The 17,384-nt window shown below is 45.8% G+C and overlaps 1 protein-coding gene across 2 annotated transcripts in view; it reads left to right on the top strand.

The window, feature by feature from the left end:
• Positions 1-17,384, top strand: part of LOC134346681 (uncharacterized) — a 91,092-nt gene that overhangs the window by 43,178 nt on the left and 30,530 nt on the right. For both annotated transcript variants that reach the window (XM_063048188.1, XM_063048187.1), the window contains exons 4-5: positions 2,137-2,253; positions 5,978-6,079. In XM_063048188.1, the coding sequence (XP_062904258.1) occupies positions 2,137-2,253; positions 5,978-6,079 (219 nt within the window). The remainder of the gene's footprint in view (positions 1-2,136; positions 2,254-5,977; positions 6,080-17,384) is intronic.

The raw sequence follows: 17,384 nt of genomic DNA, 5'->3' as shown, positions 1-17,384 counted from the left end.
CAGAAGCTAATATTTACCGGGAGCATTGTACACGAAGCTTTGTTGATGATCTGTATCACCTGCTCCTTTATCTCCTTGTTCCACTACCGTCAGGAAAGAGGTACAGGACTTTTCACAGTATGGTAGTAATTTTATGCATTGCACTGTACTGCTGCCGCAAAAAAAAAGGCAATTCATGACACCTGAGTGATAACAAACCTGATTCTGATTTGGGTCTCGATTGTGGACTGTGGGTGGGAAGAGGGCAGAGCGGGAGCCACCCTGGTTGGGAAAAAGGGGAGGGGAAGGGGAGGGAGCAGGAAGTACCAGAGAGACTTTCTGTATTGATCAGTAAAAGAATTATTTAGAATCAAATGACCTTGCCTGGTGTCAGCACCTATGCCAACAACCCCCCACCCCCACCATGCTTCTTCTCTGTTATCTGTCCCACACCCCTTTCACGATGCTCCACCCTCACCATTCCCAACATCCTCTGCTCCCACCAGCTTTTCAAACTCGCTCTCTGTTTCAGGTTACAAATACCGTACTGTGTAAACGTCTCCGGCCCTTAGCATCAACGTCTGGTATAGTGGGGGGGGGGGGAGGGGGAAGTGGGGGGGTACCTACTGCGCAAGATTGAAAGAAACTATGGAAAGTGTAAGATTAATCAACTCCATCACAGGTCCTGTAGCCTCCATAGTATCAAAGACATCTTCAAGGAGCAGTGCCGCAGAAAGTATTATGCCACAAAACAACTTGACCCTGACTCTGAAAAGCCTTAGAAAGATTGAAGCGTGTATCCTCCAAAAGAGACAATGGTGCACTGCACACAGAAAATACTGACACAATTAGTAGAATACGTAACACTAAAGATAATAAAGAGAATTTTGAAATAAAACAGGCAGCCTGGATCACTACAAATTGGATGCCTCATTCTCTACTGCAGTGGCTGCATTTCACTGGCTGAGTCCAAAAACATAGAACAATACATCACAGCACAGGCCCTTCAGCCCACAATTTTGTGCCTAAAAACCTTTTTAGCCTACAATCTGACACTTCCCTTTTCTATCATCTATGTGCCTACCTAAAGGGTCTCTTAAATGTCCCTGATGTACCTGCCTGAATCGCTACCTTTGGCAGGTACATCAGGGACTCAGGGACTCAGAGTACCATGTACTCTGCACCCTCTGTATTAAAAAAAATCTTACCTCTAACATGCCCCCTCTACTTCCCTCCAATCTCATTAAAATTATGCCCCCCCCCATTAGCCATTTCTGCCCTGAGGGAAAGTCTCTGACTGTCCACTTGATCTATGCCTCTTAACATCTTGTACAAATCTATCAGGTCACCTCTCGTCCTCCTTTGCTCCAAAGAGAAAAGCCCTATTCATTTTACTTAACATCATATGACATGCTATTTAATCCAGCATCCTGGTGAATCTCCTCTGCACTCTCTCTAAAGCATCCACAACTGCTGCTGTATGGTTAGATGGTGAAAACTGTTGTGAAATTGTAAGTTCCTTGTACTCACTGGGGGGGCAAAAACAGTAACAGTAGTTAGTGCCTATGTCCATGATGTACAAGGACCTGACTGCAGTCAGCCTTCCCTTCAGGAAGTGGCTTTCTCTTCTTTAACGTGCCATTAACCACATCGTGGCAGTCAACCAGACCTTCTCCCGACAAAAGAAATGGGAGGAATTGGGTGACAAAGTATGAAAGTATTTAAATTCAGTGTTGAGTCAACATCTGACTCCAGTTATAGATGTAGAGATGTTCAGAATGGAAACAGGCCATTTGGCCTAACATGTCCATGCTGACCAACAGGCACCCAACTGTGCTAATCCCATCTGGCCACACTGACACCCAACAGAGCAGCCAGTGGTGAAATTAGACAGGAGACCCACGAGGCAGATGAATGGATCTTATCAATTGTATGCTCCTGGCTGATATTACAATTCAGTATCTTGCCAACCCACCTCAGAGGGATTGTGTGTGTGTGTAGATTCTGAAATCACAGGGCATGAGGCTGAGCAGAGGTTAACACATTCACCTTCCTGCAGGAGTTAAGGGCAACAATTTATTCAATGCCACAATCAGCAGCCTTTGCAGTCAGTTCTGCAGTGTCCAGTTGCATGGTTTAAATCTATTTTACTTGCAGGCTTTCCCTCTGAGGACATCGCAGTTATAACTCTGTCGATCATAGAACTGATGATTTCTTCAGTCTTTCTTCTTGATGGTGTTCTTCAGCTCTGCTGGAATTTGGAACCTGACAAAGGTACCTATCGTTAGCTAATTAGCATTTAAGGTATAAACACACAGGCTTCTCTAAGTAAACTTTGATTAATTCTGAGAGGTATTTAGACAGGGACGTGAACAGAGAGGGAATGGAGGGATGTAGACAGGTGGGATTAATTTACATCCCCATCATGGTAGACACCTGCATTTTGAACTGAAGGGCCCGTTCCTGTGTGCCGTACTCTTCAGTGTTCCACTGCTAACACAAGCAAGACAGCAAAGAAAGGTGACCAGGCATTGTTCCCGACAGTCCCTGGGATCTGTGGGATACTGTTGTTCACTTTTGGCCAGATGTGAAATGGTCCTCTGTGGTGACACACAACAGCTGGAATGACGCACAAGTCAGCTCTGACCCAACTCCAGAGGGGCACTTTGGAAAAGAGTGAGTCCCAAATCATTTGTGTTTGACAAATCATGTGGAATTTTCTTCCAGTGTTGAGTCGGTTCAGTTGGTAAAGAGTGACAGAAAGGTACCTCATCCTGATTGTTGTGGAATGTGTGTGTATGTGGGATAGGCTTGGCTCCCTCAGGTCTTGTACTAATTTCCCTTGAGTCCTTGCTATTTTTTTTAAACTTTGGAATATCTTTGAATCTTGTGTCTTTCACCACCTGCTTCCATTTTCTGCCCAGATCATAAACAATCCTTGGTTCCAAATATTGTTGTTCCACCTTCATTCAAGAATTCGGAATTCTGCCAAATGACTCCCATCTGTGTTTAGTATCGTTTATTGGGGGAGTAAACATTAAATTTATTTTTAAGACGTTTGTGCTGCAAGTCTCTGGTCATGTTAACTTTGAGAGCCTCTTCACCAGTTGTTAAACCAAGAAATTTAGTTAAGATATTTACTATTGTTACGTAACCGGCAACAATGAATATTAATTGAGACAGGTTTTATAAAAAAATAACCAAACATTTATTAAACACATATAAACGATAAGGGAAAAAAAAACAAAGGAAAACTTTAACCGGAGGTTAAACAGGTACGCAGCCGTTCATCAACTCCACTCGGCTCCGGTTCTTAAAGCGTTAAATGCGAAAACAGTTCTTAAAGCGATACAGTCAGATATAGTTCTTAAAGCGACAACTTCAAAAGTCCAACAGTTTTACACATTCAATTGGGAGAGACTTCTCTGGAGAACGATTTCTTCACCGATGCACCTTTACTGCCGGTTCTGTCCGCAGGATTCCCGATGCCGAAAATAAACAGTTTAAATCAACTGACCTTAAATTCCTTTTAGAGAGAGAGAGCCTTTGTGCATGAACTCATTGCGCTATTGCAAGAGTTATCTCAATGCAGGTTCTCTTCAACGAAGACTCAATAAGGTCGATCTTTTATTAAACTGCCAACCGATGCTGACTTCTCTCGATCCTTCACTTTGATGAATTCTTCACTCTCCCTTCAAAACTGTCGGAATTGAGTAAATTGGCACTTCCAGCCACAAATTTCCAGTTCAAATACAATATCTTGTAAGAGAATGCACCTTCCGTTTTAAAAATGAAACTGCGTCACAAAAACAAACACGCAACAGAAACAGAGGCACAACACTTTCTACCTGGAAATCTACAAACTCAAAAACCCACTGTGTCACCTGGGTCAACCCTTATATAGTCACGGGGGCACATGTCATCACGTGACCTCACATCGGCGGGAAAATCACATCAGGTGACCTCCAAAAGACCATTACAGCATTCTCACAAAAAAAAACAGATCTCCTTGAGCATGTAACACTATATACTTTATTCCATGACGTGTCTCCACGTTTGCCTTTGGTAGAGAATTCCACAAGTTCACTACCCTCTGATTGAGACAGTTCTTTCTTTCAGTGCTAATTGTGTTGCCCCATATCTTAATACTGTGACTGCTTACTTTGCAGCTCTGTGGCCAGGGGAAGCATTACCGTCTGAATGATAAACCCTCCCAGCAATGAATCTGATGAAGTCTTGTTCACTCTTGTTTTAGGACAAGTGTGTCCTTCCTTCATCAGAGAAATGAAACCTTGAGCAACACACAGAGAAATGCTGAAGGAGCTCAGCAGGTCAGGCTGCATTGATGGAGAGGAATAAACAGTCGAACTTTGGGTCGAGATCTTTCATCAGAACTGGTCTTGGCTGTTTATTCGTTTTAATAGATACTGCCTGACCTGCTGAGGTCTTCCAGCACTTGCTCTGGGTTTTCAGCATCTGCAGAACCTCTTGTGTTTACAATATTCCCGATGCAGCTCATTATACGTAATAGATCTCTACAATCGGAGTAAGGTATCTCCACTCCTGAACTGATTTTTTTTTCTTGTAATAAAGGACAATGTGCTGTTTGCCTTTCTAATTGCTGGCTCTACCTACCTGTTAGCTTTCGGTGATTTGAGTGCAATGAGATCCCAGTCCCGTTGGACACCCTCAACTTTCAATGTCTCAGCATTTAACAAGTATTCGGCTTTTGTATTTTTTTCTCTACCAGGCTGAGAGAGAAACCATTTCAACAGAAGCTGGAAATTCAGAAGCTTTCAGAGGGTGTTATTTAGCATTTCAATGTGTGGCTGGAAACTTGAAAAGATCATGGGAAGGGATCGGAGAGGGAATCTTTTCCAGAAGGGGGATTTGAAGTGGACTGGAATATGGGATGGGAGCAAAGCAAAAGGTAACAGCATCACTTTCTGGGGCACATGATGAGAATCGACAAATGCTGGACCAACAACTGAATGAGTTGAACAAAGAACCAAGTGAAGGAGAGATGTGTGGTGATGCATCCGTATATGTGGCTGACCAGTTACCTCTGGACCCTTTGGGCAACTTTTACTCTTTCTACATGAAGTGTCCCTGCATTTGGATAGTTTAGCCTGCACCATATTTACATTCTGGGCCAGAACACCTGCTATTTCCTCTGAGCATCTGACTGCAGTAATGTTCCAGTTCTTGGCACCGGAAAAGATTTCACACTTAAAACAGTGTAACTTCAGTGCAGTAGCTAGGGAGGGTTATTCTTGCAAAACAAAATTATTGGGATAAACAGCACAGCTGATTCATAGTGAGCTCGTTCCTCCTCTTCTTGGCACTGGATTCCAGCAAATGTCTTTTTCATATCCACAGGCAGCGGATAATGAGATTACACAAGCTGATTCCCAGTAGTATGTTTTGTCTGTACAGATTCTCCACTTGCTGCAAGTGTCAATGAGCTTGCTGGGCCAATTCCAATTCCACACACTGTGTCACATCATGCGGTCCAGTGTTCCCTCTAAGGTGCTTGTGCACAAATCATTTGCTACTTGTGCACAAAGGAATTTAAACTGCACACAAAAGATTGTTGCCCTCTACCTCGTTAAGTATATTTCACGATCACCCGCAATCACATTTCCTTTTCCGGTTTCTGATGCAGACGGTGTTGACAACATGGACTTTGCGATAATTTGTCTGCAGATTTTAGAACTGGCTTATTTATACTGTTTTTTTTGAAGAAGTTATTCAGTGCACATGTTGTCACTGGGGAAAAAATTGCACAACACAAGATTTTTGCATGCACTGGCCATTACAAATTAGAGGGAACACTGATCTGGCCAGGTTGCCTCTTGTTTAGGGAATGCGGACATGCAACAGTCTGACCAAACCTGGATGCCATCCCTATTATCTGGAACACTTTCACTGCTGATTCCTGTGTTAAATCATTTGCGTGGATCTCACATTCTGATTGTTCTTGATTGTTTCCTTGTAGTTCTGAAGAACCACGAAAGTTGGTTGCTGGGCCTGTTTATCTGTGACGTTGCGTCTCTTGTGGCAATCTTCATTGCCCTCATTTGCTGGATTCGCATTGAAGGTAGGTGCACAAAATGATTTTTATTTCAATGAAAATAATCACAGTTGTCTGCAGGATTATGAGAATGGAATGACTATCTCAGTCGGTAATTGTGAGTCACTTTACCTGGACTACCGGCACCTGCAGCCTTTGACCCCACAGCCAGTGGAGGTCATTTTCAGGTGCTTACGTTGACAAGGTGAGGTTAATGGTGTCAGACAAGGGCAAGGACCCGTGTTGGCACTGCAACTTTCTGTCAGATTGACTCAGGTGTTGGAATAAAAAGGTGCACCACCAAGCTCACCATTGGCACAGAGAAATGTGATGCTATAAGCGCTGTGAATGGCGATATTAAAGCAGAAAGAGAGAGGATTAGACCAGGCAAATGTTCAGAACTACGGCAAATGGATGTCATTATCACAAGACAGTCTGCAGATGCTGGAAATCCAAACCAACACACACAAAATGCTGGAGGAACTCAGCAAGCCAGGCAGCATCTATGGAAATAAATAAACAGTTGATGTTTCGGGCCAAAACACTTCTTCAGGTCTGGAAAGGTTGGGGTGTGGAGGGGAAGGAGGCCAGTGATAGGTGGAGCCAGGTGGGTGGGAAAGATAAAGGATTGGAGAAGAAGGAATCTGATAAGAGTGGACCAATAGAGAAAGGGAAAGAGGAGGGGACCCAGGAGGAAGTGACAGGCAGGTGAGAAGAGGTAAAAGGCCAGAGTGGGGAATAGAAGAGGGGATGGGGTCAGAAAAAGTTACCAGAATGAGAAATCGATATTCATGCCACCAGGTTGGAGACTACTCATTTAGTACCTTGCTTATATCCTCTGGCTCCAGGCATAAATTCCCTCCTATTCTCTCCCTCACTAACCTCTTTATTTTAATAAATTTATAAAATGCCTTTGGATTTTCCTTAATCCTCTTTTCAAAGAATTTTTCATGGCCTCTTTTTCCCTTTACAACACCCTGCTTGAGCTTTTTGTCTGGCTTTCTTTCTATGTTCTTAAGGCCCTGCATGAAAAGTAGCTGATGGGTGAGTTTGACTAGGAAAGAAACAGGGTCCTTGGCTGTTTAGAGGGCATTTAGAGATGGAAATAGGGAGGAGCTGAGGGCAATACAGCGGGACCTGAAAGCCAGGATCAGGGAGGCTAAAGACAGGTACAGGAGGAAGCTTGAGTGGAAACTCGAGCAGAACAACATGAGAGAGGTCTGAAGGGGGATAAGGACCATCACTGGGTTCCGGAAAACTAGCAACAGAGGAGCTGAAGGCAGTGTGGACAGGGCCAACGAATTTAACCTGTTCTTTAACAGATTTGACATTGTGGCCCCTGCCCATCCCCCGCATGAGCCATCTGTTGTCGGCCCCCAACCAACACATATTCCACTCTCCCCTCCTACCCCTCCTCACAGTCCCCCACCCTGCTCTGATGACTATACCCCACCCCCACACAAAACCACCATGGTGGGCTTCACAGCTGAACAGATGAGAAGACAGCTGAAACGTCTCAACCCAAGCAAGGCTGCAGGACCGGATGGTGTCAGTACCAGGGTGCTCAAAGCCTGTGCCCCTCAGCTATGTGGAGTACTTCGCCATGTCTTCAACCTGAGCCTGAGGCTCCGGAGGGTTCCTGTACTGTGGAAGACATCCTGCCTCGTCCCTGTGCTGAAGACGCCGCGCCCCAGCGGCCTCAATGACTATAGACCGGTGGCATTGACCTCCCACATCATGAAGTCCCTGGAGAGACTTGTTCTGGAGCTGCTCCGGTCTATGGTCAGGCCACACTTAGATCCCCTCCAGTTCACCTACCAGCCCCGACTAGGAGTCGAAGATGCCATCGTCTACCTACTGAACCATGTCTACGCCCACCTGGACAAGCCAGCGAGCACTGTGAGGGTCATGTTTTTTTACTTCTCCAGTGCGTTCAACACCATCCGCCCTGCTCTGCTGGGGGAGAAGCTGACAGCGATGCAGGTGGATGCTTCCCTGGTATTATGGATTCTTGATTACCTGACTGGCAGACCACAGTACGTGTGCTTGCAACACTGTGTGTCCGACAGAGTGGTCAGCAACACTGTGTGTCCGACAGAGTGGTCAGCAACACTGTGTGTCCGACAGAGTGGTCAGCAGCACTAGGGCTCCGCAGGGGACTGTCTTGTCTCCCTTTCTCTTCATCATGTACACCGCGGACTTCAACTACTGCACAGAGTCTTGTCATCTTCAGAAGTTTTCGGATGACTCTGCCATAGTTGGATGCATCAGCAAGGGAGATGAAGCTGAGTACAGGGCTACAGTAGGAAACTTTGTCACATGGTGTGAGCAGAATTATCTGCAGCTTAATGTGAAAAAGACTAAGGAGCTAGTGGTAGACCTGAGGAGAGCTAAGGTACCGGTGACCCCTGTTTCCATCCAGGGGGTCAGTGTGGACATGGTGGAGGATTACAAATACCTGGGGATATGAATTGACAATAAACTGGACTGGTCAAAGAACACTGAGGCTGTCTACAAGAAGGGATAGAGCCGTCTCTATTTCCTAAGGAGACTGAGGTCCTTTAACATCTGCCGGACGATGCTGAGGATGTTCTATGAGTCTGTGGTGGCCAGTGCTATCACGTTTGCTGTTGTGTGCTGGGGCAGCAAGCTGAGGGTAGCAGACACCAACAGAATCAACAAACTCATTCGTAAGGCCAGTGATGTTGTGGGGATGGAACTGGACTCTCTGACGGTGGTGTCTGAAAAGAGGATGCTGTCTAAGTTGCATGCCATCTTGGACAATGTCTCCCATCCACTACATAATGTACTGGTTGGGCATAGGAGTACATTCACCCAGAGACTCATTCCACCGAGATGCAGCACTGAGCGTCATAGGAAGTCATTCCTGCCTGTGGCCATCAAACTTTACAACTCCTCCCTTGGAGGGTCAGACACCCTGAGCGGATAGGCTGGTCCTGGACTTATTTCCTGGCATAATTTACATATTACTATTTAACTATTTATGGTTTTATTACTATTTATTATTTATGGTGCAACTGTAACGAAAACCAATTTTCCCCGGGATCAATAAAGTATAACTAAGACTATGATTATTTCCAGACCTGAAGAAGAGTCTCAGCCCGCAACGTCAACTGTTTATTCATTTCCATAGATGCTTCTGACCTCCTGAGTTCCTCCAGCATCTTGTGTGTGTTACTGGAGGAACCGTGTGGGGCAAGCAGCATCTGCAGAGCCAACATGATGGTTAACGATTTGAATTATCGATCCAATGGAAGTAGGCCCCTCAGTTCAACTAGTTCACACCAAACTAAATGCCTCATCCGAGCTAGTCCACCATCTTCTAACCTTCCCTCTCCATGCAGCTGTCTTTTAAAGTTTGTTACCGTACCTATCACAACGACTTACACTGGTTGTGACCCTCTTTCAAGACTGAGAGTGTAAAGGGGAGATTACCAGTTATAAAGAGGTGAGCGGGAGGGAGGCAGGGTCATGAGCTGGTAAGTGACCGGTGCAGCCAGGTGTGACATGGTTTATGGGCAGGTAGGCCATGACGGGTGCAGACAATGACAGGAGTCTGGGATAGGACAGCAATCTGATGTAAAAGCAAAGGGAGGAGGGACGGTGGGTTGAGTGCGTGTCTGACAGGTGGGGAAGAAGGGAAAGCAACTGCGTGATAGCAGACTCTTCGGGGGTGGGGGTTGGGTGCATAAGGAAATAGGATGTGTTGATCATTAGGAGAAACCAACAGTGCGGGATGCGTTCAAAGGTTCATGGCCCGTCCCACATTATACACTATAAATAGGGAGTATCAGTTGTGAAATCCCCTGATCAAGCCCCAACCGACCAAATGTAAACAACTACAACACTGTCCCCACCTCCCTTTTACTCCACTCCACAAATGTCCAAGTTCCGGTACGTCGCTGTAATAGTCCCGAGTAGCTTTCTCGGTGACCACAGTTCTGAGCGCTGTAACAGGGAATATGCCGTTTGTTTACAACAATTATTCACCAGTGCTGACGGATTATCTTCAGCACCAGGCACACAAAGCGGAAATCGCTGCTGCAAAAGGCGAACGATACAGTAATGATAAAGTCAAACTTTCTCCAGAGCAGGGTGGAAACCTCATTCCAAACACTGCGTCACCAGTTTGTGTCTGTCTGTATCTTGTTTAACGACGGTTGGACACCAGTTTGTGTGGGTTAATAGTGCAACTTAAAGGTGCGATATCGCCACCAACTGGATTGGAGTGAGGTGTTGTAATAATAATCATTCTTTAGTGATCTCGAGTGGGAAATTCTTTAGTTACAGCAGCAACATTTTTTAAAAAAAAGTGTGAAGACTTAACTAATAATAAAATACAGAATAATAATATATACAATAATGTACCAATGTTCAATAATGTGCAATAATATTGTACAAAATAATTAAACAGAGACTATTGTACTACGATGTGTTCTCCTGTCACAGAGATGAATTGTTGTATAGGGTTGTCATAGAGAATCTTTGGGGGGAAAAACTCACAACTCGTCTTTCAAATGAATGCTAAATTACCTCTAAAAGCCCTATAGATCGTAAATGTATGTTTTCGTAAATAAAACGACAGGCATTTTCCGTAACAACTCCTTTATGTTTAACCACACAGAACATAAAGCACGTGAAATAAAATGTCGGACCAACCTTTTAAGGTTAACCCTCAACTCAATGTCGTTGGTTGTGAATTATGCATGTGTTTCCACCCCTTATATTCCTCGGGCTCGTCCAGAGTTGTGTTAACACGCTCATGGTCAGATCCTGACACCAGGGGCGTGGCAGCGGAATACTCCAAATCTTGGTGGGCCGGTTGAAGGTGTCACATACCCCGTGACGGGTTAAAGAACCAGCAGAAATAGAAAACACTTTGGAGTCTGGTATTGCTATTAACTAATACTATTTATTAGTAACTACGCAATACAATAATATAAATTCAGATATATTAAGCAGGTTAGCAAAGATTATATGTATATAAGTGTGGAAATATAGAAACCAAGCTTCTTCAAGCCTAGGGGTAAATGGATACCGTCTCACTGTGATGGGTAAACTTCAGTTCAGTTTGTGGTATTGAGTTGAGTAGTGATGGAGAGAGATATTTATAATCCAGGGTAAATGTCGAGAGAAGGCAATTACGTTGATATTCCCCAGATTTCACTACAGCAATACAAAATAACAATAGTAGTAGGTTTAATCTCCAATGTTCTTCCACTCCACACACGAAATATCACCGACAGTGATCCTCAACGAATATCCTTTCAACACAATTGGTACCACACCCAAATTCAGCTACGGGTCATCCCAAAGTGGTGGCCACAGGATACTCAAACAGAATCCTGGTATGGATTATCACCAACAGTAGTCTATCACTGATGTACCGTCTTCAAGCGGTAAAACTACCCACCCAGGCAAGGATTATCAAACACAGGTAGTTTCCACACAAGGTAACCCCAAACACACAAGAGTGGTAGTCACTTAACCAGTTCCACGACATATGAAATAACTCCAACAGTGATTTGCCACACAAGTGCCTTTCTTCAGTGAACTAGCACACCCAAACAAGGGTAACACACAAATGGTATTCACAAAGTTACTCCCCTCACCAGCAAACCCACTCCTGTGGATTAACTACGTGACAATCACACTCTCGTATTTGAGTGGAATCAAACTCACCCTCATGGGCTACTTAGAGAGAGAGTCCAAACAGTGATCTCTTTGTCACTAGGTTTCTTCTGTTTCAAACCTTCCCCTCCCCTCTTCCTGCGAACTTGTCCTAGTTGCAGAAAACTTGTGAGAGTCGTTTATCAATACTCAGGATCTATCTCAACTCACCCCTTTCGGGCTACTGAAAGTTTAAACCAGGACCTCACTCACTGATGTCTTTCTTTGATCGAAACCATCTTGACTTTGAGCATGTGTTTCTCTGTGTCTGTAACTGTCCTTGTAAAAAGTAAACACGCTGCAGAGAAACTATAACATCGATTGCCCATCAAATAACTCCACCTCTCTCACTTTCGATGGCAACCCAGAAGCTGACAGCAGTAGTCAGTGTCCTTGTAAAAGTGTAAACATGAGCTGAGAGGCAGACGATGCCCCTCTCTCTCTCAGCAGAAATCCAAAAGTTAGTCTCAGTTCTTTCTTGTGCCTTAAAGTGACAGTCCACAGCAAAAAGGAATCCCAGGAGTACATAACAAAGGCGATCTACCGAAATACGTTCAGGTTTACTACTCCTATCTATGATAAAAGTTGCACCACCAAGTTCACCATTGGCACAGAGAAATGTGATGTCGTAAGCGCGATGAATGGCAATATTAAAGCAAATAGAGAGAGATGATTAGACCAGACAAATGTTCAAAACTATGGCAAATGGATGTCATTAACATGAGAGATTCTGCAGATGCTGGAAATCCAAATCAACAGATACAAAATGCTGGAGGAACTCAGCAGGGCTGGCAGTATCTACGGAAATGAATAGATAGTCGATGTTTCGAGCCGAGGCGCTTCTTCGGGACTGGGAGGGAAGCGGGAAGACGCCAGAATAAAAAGGTGGGATGAGGGGAAGGAGGACAGCTAGAAGGTGATTGGTGATGCCAGGTGGGTAGGAAAGATAAAAGGCTGGAAATGAGGGAGAAAGAAGAAGGGGACCCGGGCGGAGATAACTGGCTGGTGAGAAGTGTAAGAGGCCAGAGTGTGGAATAGAAGAAGAGGGGAGGGGGGTAATTATTGGAAGGAGAAATAGATATGCATGCCATTAGGTTGGAGGCTACCCAGACGGAATGAAACGTGTTGCTCCTTCACCCTGGGGTGAATCTATCTAGGCACAAGAGGAAGCCATGGACTAACGTATCAGAACAGGAATGGGAATTGGAATTAAAATGTTTGGCCACCGGGAAGTTCTACTTTTGGTGGATGGAGCGGAGGTGTTCAGCAAAGTATATTTAATCATTGGCATTCACATTAGACTTAGAAAGGATTGAGCAGAGTGGATTCTAATGGTAAATATCAATCCAATAACCCCTGAGGGGTGGGAATTAACTGATCACTAAAGCGTCCAAAACAGCTATAGGGGATCATCAAAGCAGCTCATGGGGGTACGGGTTGTGCCACTGGAGCACCGGGGGGGGGAGGGGTTGTACCACTGGAGCACCGGGGGGGGGGGAGGGGTTGTGCCACTGGAGCGCTGGGGGTACAGGTTGTACCACTGGAGCACCGGGGTTACAGGTTGTACCACTGCCAGACAAAGTCCCAGTGAGATCACAGCTGGAGAACTGACAGCAACACTGGGCCCCAGGCTAGGAAGATACATTTTGACCTCTGTGTGACATCAATGTACAAACCCCATTTCCAGAAAAGTTGGGATATTTTCCAAAATGCAATAAAAACAAAAATCTGTGATATGTTAATTCATGTGAACCTTTATTTAACTGACAAAAGTACAAAGAAATGATTTTCAATAGTTTTACTGACCAACTTAATTGTATTTTGTAAATATACACAAATTTAGAATTTGATGGCTGCAACACACTCAACAAAAGTTGGGACAGAGTTAAAACAAGATTGAAAAGTGCACAGAATATTCAAGTAACACCAGTTTGGAAGACTCCACATTAAGCAGGCTAATTGGTAGCAGGTGAGGTATCATGACTGGGAATAAAAGTAGCGTCCATCAAAGGCTCAGTCTTTGCAAGCAAGGATGGGTCGTGGCTCACCCCTTTGTGCCAAAATTCATGAGAGAATTGTTAGTCAGTTCAAAAGGAACATTTCTCAACGCAAAATTGCAGAGAATTTAGGTCTTTCAACATCTACAGTACATAATATTGTGAAAAGATCCAGAGAATTCAGAGATATCTCAGTGCAGAAAGGGCAAGGTTGGAAACCACTGTTGAATGCGCGTGATCTTTGAGCCCTCAGGCGGCACTGCCTAAGAAACCGTCATGCTACTGTGACAATTATATCCACTTGGGCTCGGGAGTACTTCGGAAAACCATTGTCACTCAACACAAACAACAGGAATTCTGCAGATGTGGAGATTCAAGCAACACACATCAAAGTTGCTGGTGAACGCAGCAGGCCAAGCAGCATCTGTAGGAAGAGGTGCAGTCGACGTTTCAGGCCGAGACCCTTCGTCAGGACTAACTGAAGGAAGAGTGAGTAAGGGATTTGAAAGTTGGAGGGGGAGGGGGAGATCCAAAATGATAGGAGAAGACAGGAGGGGGAGGGATAGAGCCAAGAGCTGGACAGGTGATAGGCAAAAGGGGATACGAGAGGATCATGGGACAGGAGGTCCGGGAAGAAAGACAAGGGCGGGGGGACCCAGAGGATGGGCAAGAGGTATATTCAGAGGGACAGAGGGAAAAAAAGGAGAGTGAGAGAAAGAATGTGTGCATAAAAATAAGTAACAGATGGGGTACGAGGGGAGGTGGGGCCTAGCGGAAGTTAGAGAAGTCGATGTTCATGCCATCAGGTTGGAGGCTACCCAGACGGAATATAAGGTGTTATTCCTCCAACCTGAGTGTGGCTTCATCTTTACAGTAGAGGAGGCCGTGGATAGACATGTCAGAATGGGAATGGGATGTGGAATTAAAATGTGTGGCTACTGGGAGATCCTGCTTTCTCTGGCGGACAGAGCGTAGATGTTCAGCAAAGTGGTCTCCCAGTCTGCGTCGGGTCTCGCCAATATATAAAAGGCCACATTGGGAGCACCGGACACAGTATATCACCCCAGTCGACTCACAGGTGAAGTGTTGCCTCACCTGGAAGGACTGTTTGGGGCCCTGAATGGTGGTAAGGGAGGAAGTGTAAGGGCATGTGTAGCACTTGTTCCGCTTACACGGATAAGTGCCAGGAGGGAGATCAGTGGGGAGGGATGGGGGTGGACGAATGGACAAGGGAGTTGTGTAGGGAGCGATCCCTGCGGAATGCAGAGAGAGGGGGGGAGGGAAAGATGTGCTTAGTGGTGGGATCCCGTTGGAGGTGGCGGAAGTTACGGAGAATAATATGTTGGACCCGGAGGCTGGTGAGGTGGTAGGTGAGGACCAGGGGAACCCTATTCCTAGTGGGGTGGCGGGAGGTTGGAGTGAGAGCAGATGTACGTGAAATGGGGGATATGCGTTTAAGAGCAGAGTTGATAGTGGAGGAAGGGAAGCCTCTTTCTTTAAAAAAGGAAGACATCTCCCTCGTCCTAGAATGAAAAGCCTCATCCTGAGAGCAGATGCGGCGGGGACGGAGGAATTGCGAGAAGGGGATGGTGTTTTTGCAAGAGACAGGGTGAGAAGAGGAATAGTCCAGATAGCTGTGAGAGTCAGTCGGCTTATAGTAGACATCAGTGGATAAGCTGTCTCCAGAGACAGAGACAGAAAGATCTAGAAAGGGGAGGGAGGTGTCGGAAATGGACCAGGTAAACTTGAGGGCAGGGTGAAAGTTGGAGGCAAAGTTAATAAAGACAATGAGATCTGCATGCGTGCAGGAAGCAGCGCCAATGCAGTCGTCGATGTAGCGAAGGAAAAGTGGGGGACAGATACCAGAATAGGCACGGAACATAGATTGTTCCACAAAGCCAACAAAAAGGCAGGCATAGCTAGGACCCATATGGGTGCCCATAGCTACACCTTTAGTTTGGAGGAAGTGGGAGGACCACTCCATCACCGACTTTATCTGCTCAGGGGATCTCCCATCCACTGCTACCAACCTTATAGTTCCCACACCCCGCACTTCCCGTTTCTACCTCCTACCCAAGATCCACAAACCTGCCTGTCCTGGCCGACCTATTGTCTCAGCTTGCTCCTGCCCCACCGAACTCATTTCTGCATACCTCGACACTGTTTTATCACCCCTTGTTCAATCCCTTCCGACCTATGTTTGTGACACTTCTCATGCTCTTAAACTTTTCAATGATTTTAAGTTCCCTGGCCCCCACTGCTTTATTTTCACTATGGATGTCCAGTCCTTATATACTTCCATCCCCCATCAGGAAGGTCTCAAAGCTCTACGCTTCTTTTTGGATTCCAGACCTAATCAGTTCCCCTCTACCACCACTCTGCTCCGTCTAGTGGAATTAGTCCTTACTCTTAATAATTTCTCCTTTGGCTCCTCCCACTTCCTCCAAACTAAAGGTGCAGCTATGGGCACCCGTATGGGTCCTAGCTATGCCTGCCTTTTTGTTGGGTTTGTGGAACAATCTATGTTCCGTGCCTTTTCTGGTATCTGTCCCCCACTTTTCCTTCGCTACATCGACGACTGCATTGGCGCTGCTTCCTGCACGCATGCAGAACTCATTGACTTTATTAACTTTGCCTCCAACTTTCACCCTGCCCTCAAGTTTACCTGGTCCATTTCCGACACCTCCCTCCTCTTTCTAGACCTTTCTGTCTCTGTCTCTGGAGACAGCTTATCCACTGATGTCTACTATAAGCCGACTGACTCTCACAGCTATCTGGACTATTCCTCTTCTCACCCTGTCTCTTGCAAAAACGCCATCCCCTTCTCGCAATTCCTCTGTCTCCGCCGCATCTGCTCTCAGGATGAGGCTTTTCATTCTAGGACGAAGGAGATGTCTTCCTTTTTTAAAGAAAGGGGCTTCCCTTCCTCCACTATCAACTCTGCTCTTAAACGCATCTCCCCCATTTCACGTCACTCTGCTCTCACTCCATCCTCCCGCCACTCCACTAGGAATAGGGTTCCCCTGGTCCTCACCTACCACCCCACCAGCCTCCGGGTCCAACATATTATTCAACGTAACCTCCGCCACCTCCAACGGGATCCCACCACTAAGTACATCTTTCCCTCCCCCCCCTCTGCATTCCGCAGGGATCACTCCCTACACAACTCCCTTGTCCATTCGTCCCCCCCATCCCTCCCCACTGATCTCCCTCCTGGCACTTACCGTGTAAGCGGAACAAGTGCCACACATGCCCTTACACTTCCCCCCTTACCACCATTCAGGGCCCCAAACAGTCCTTCCAGGTGAGGCAACACTTCACCTGTGAGTCGACTGGGGTGATATACTGCGTCCGGTGCTCCCGATGTGGCTTTTTATTTATTGGCGAGACCCGACGCAGACTGGGAGACCGCTTTGCTGAACATCTACACTCTGTCCGCCAGAGAAAGAAGGATCTCCCAGTAGCCACATATTTTAATTCCACATCCCATTCCCATTCTGACATGTCTATCCACGGCCTCCTCTACTGTAAAAATGAAGCCACACTCAGGTTGGAGGAATAACACCTTATATTCCGTCTGGGTAGCCTCCAACCTGATGGCATGAACATCGACTTCTCTAACTTCCGCTAAGGCCCCACCTCCC

The sequence above is a fragment of the Mobula hypostoma genome, chromosome 5, assembly GCF_963921235.1.
Source record: "Mobula hypostoma chromosome 5, sMobHyp1.1, whole genome shotgun sequence".
NCBI lineage: Eukaryota > Metazoa > Chordata > Chondrichthyes > Myliobatiformes > Myliobatidae > Mobula > Mobula hypostoma.
Note: the sequence above shows the minus strand (reverse complement) of the source record. Positions and strands in the feature narration are given on the sequence as shown.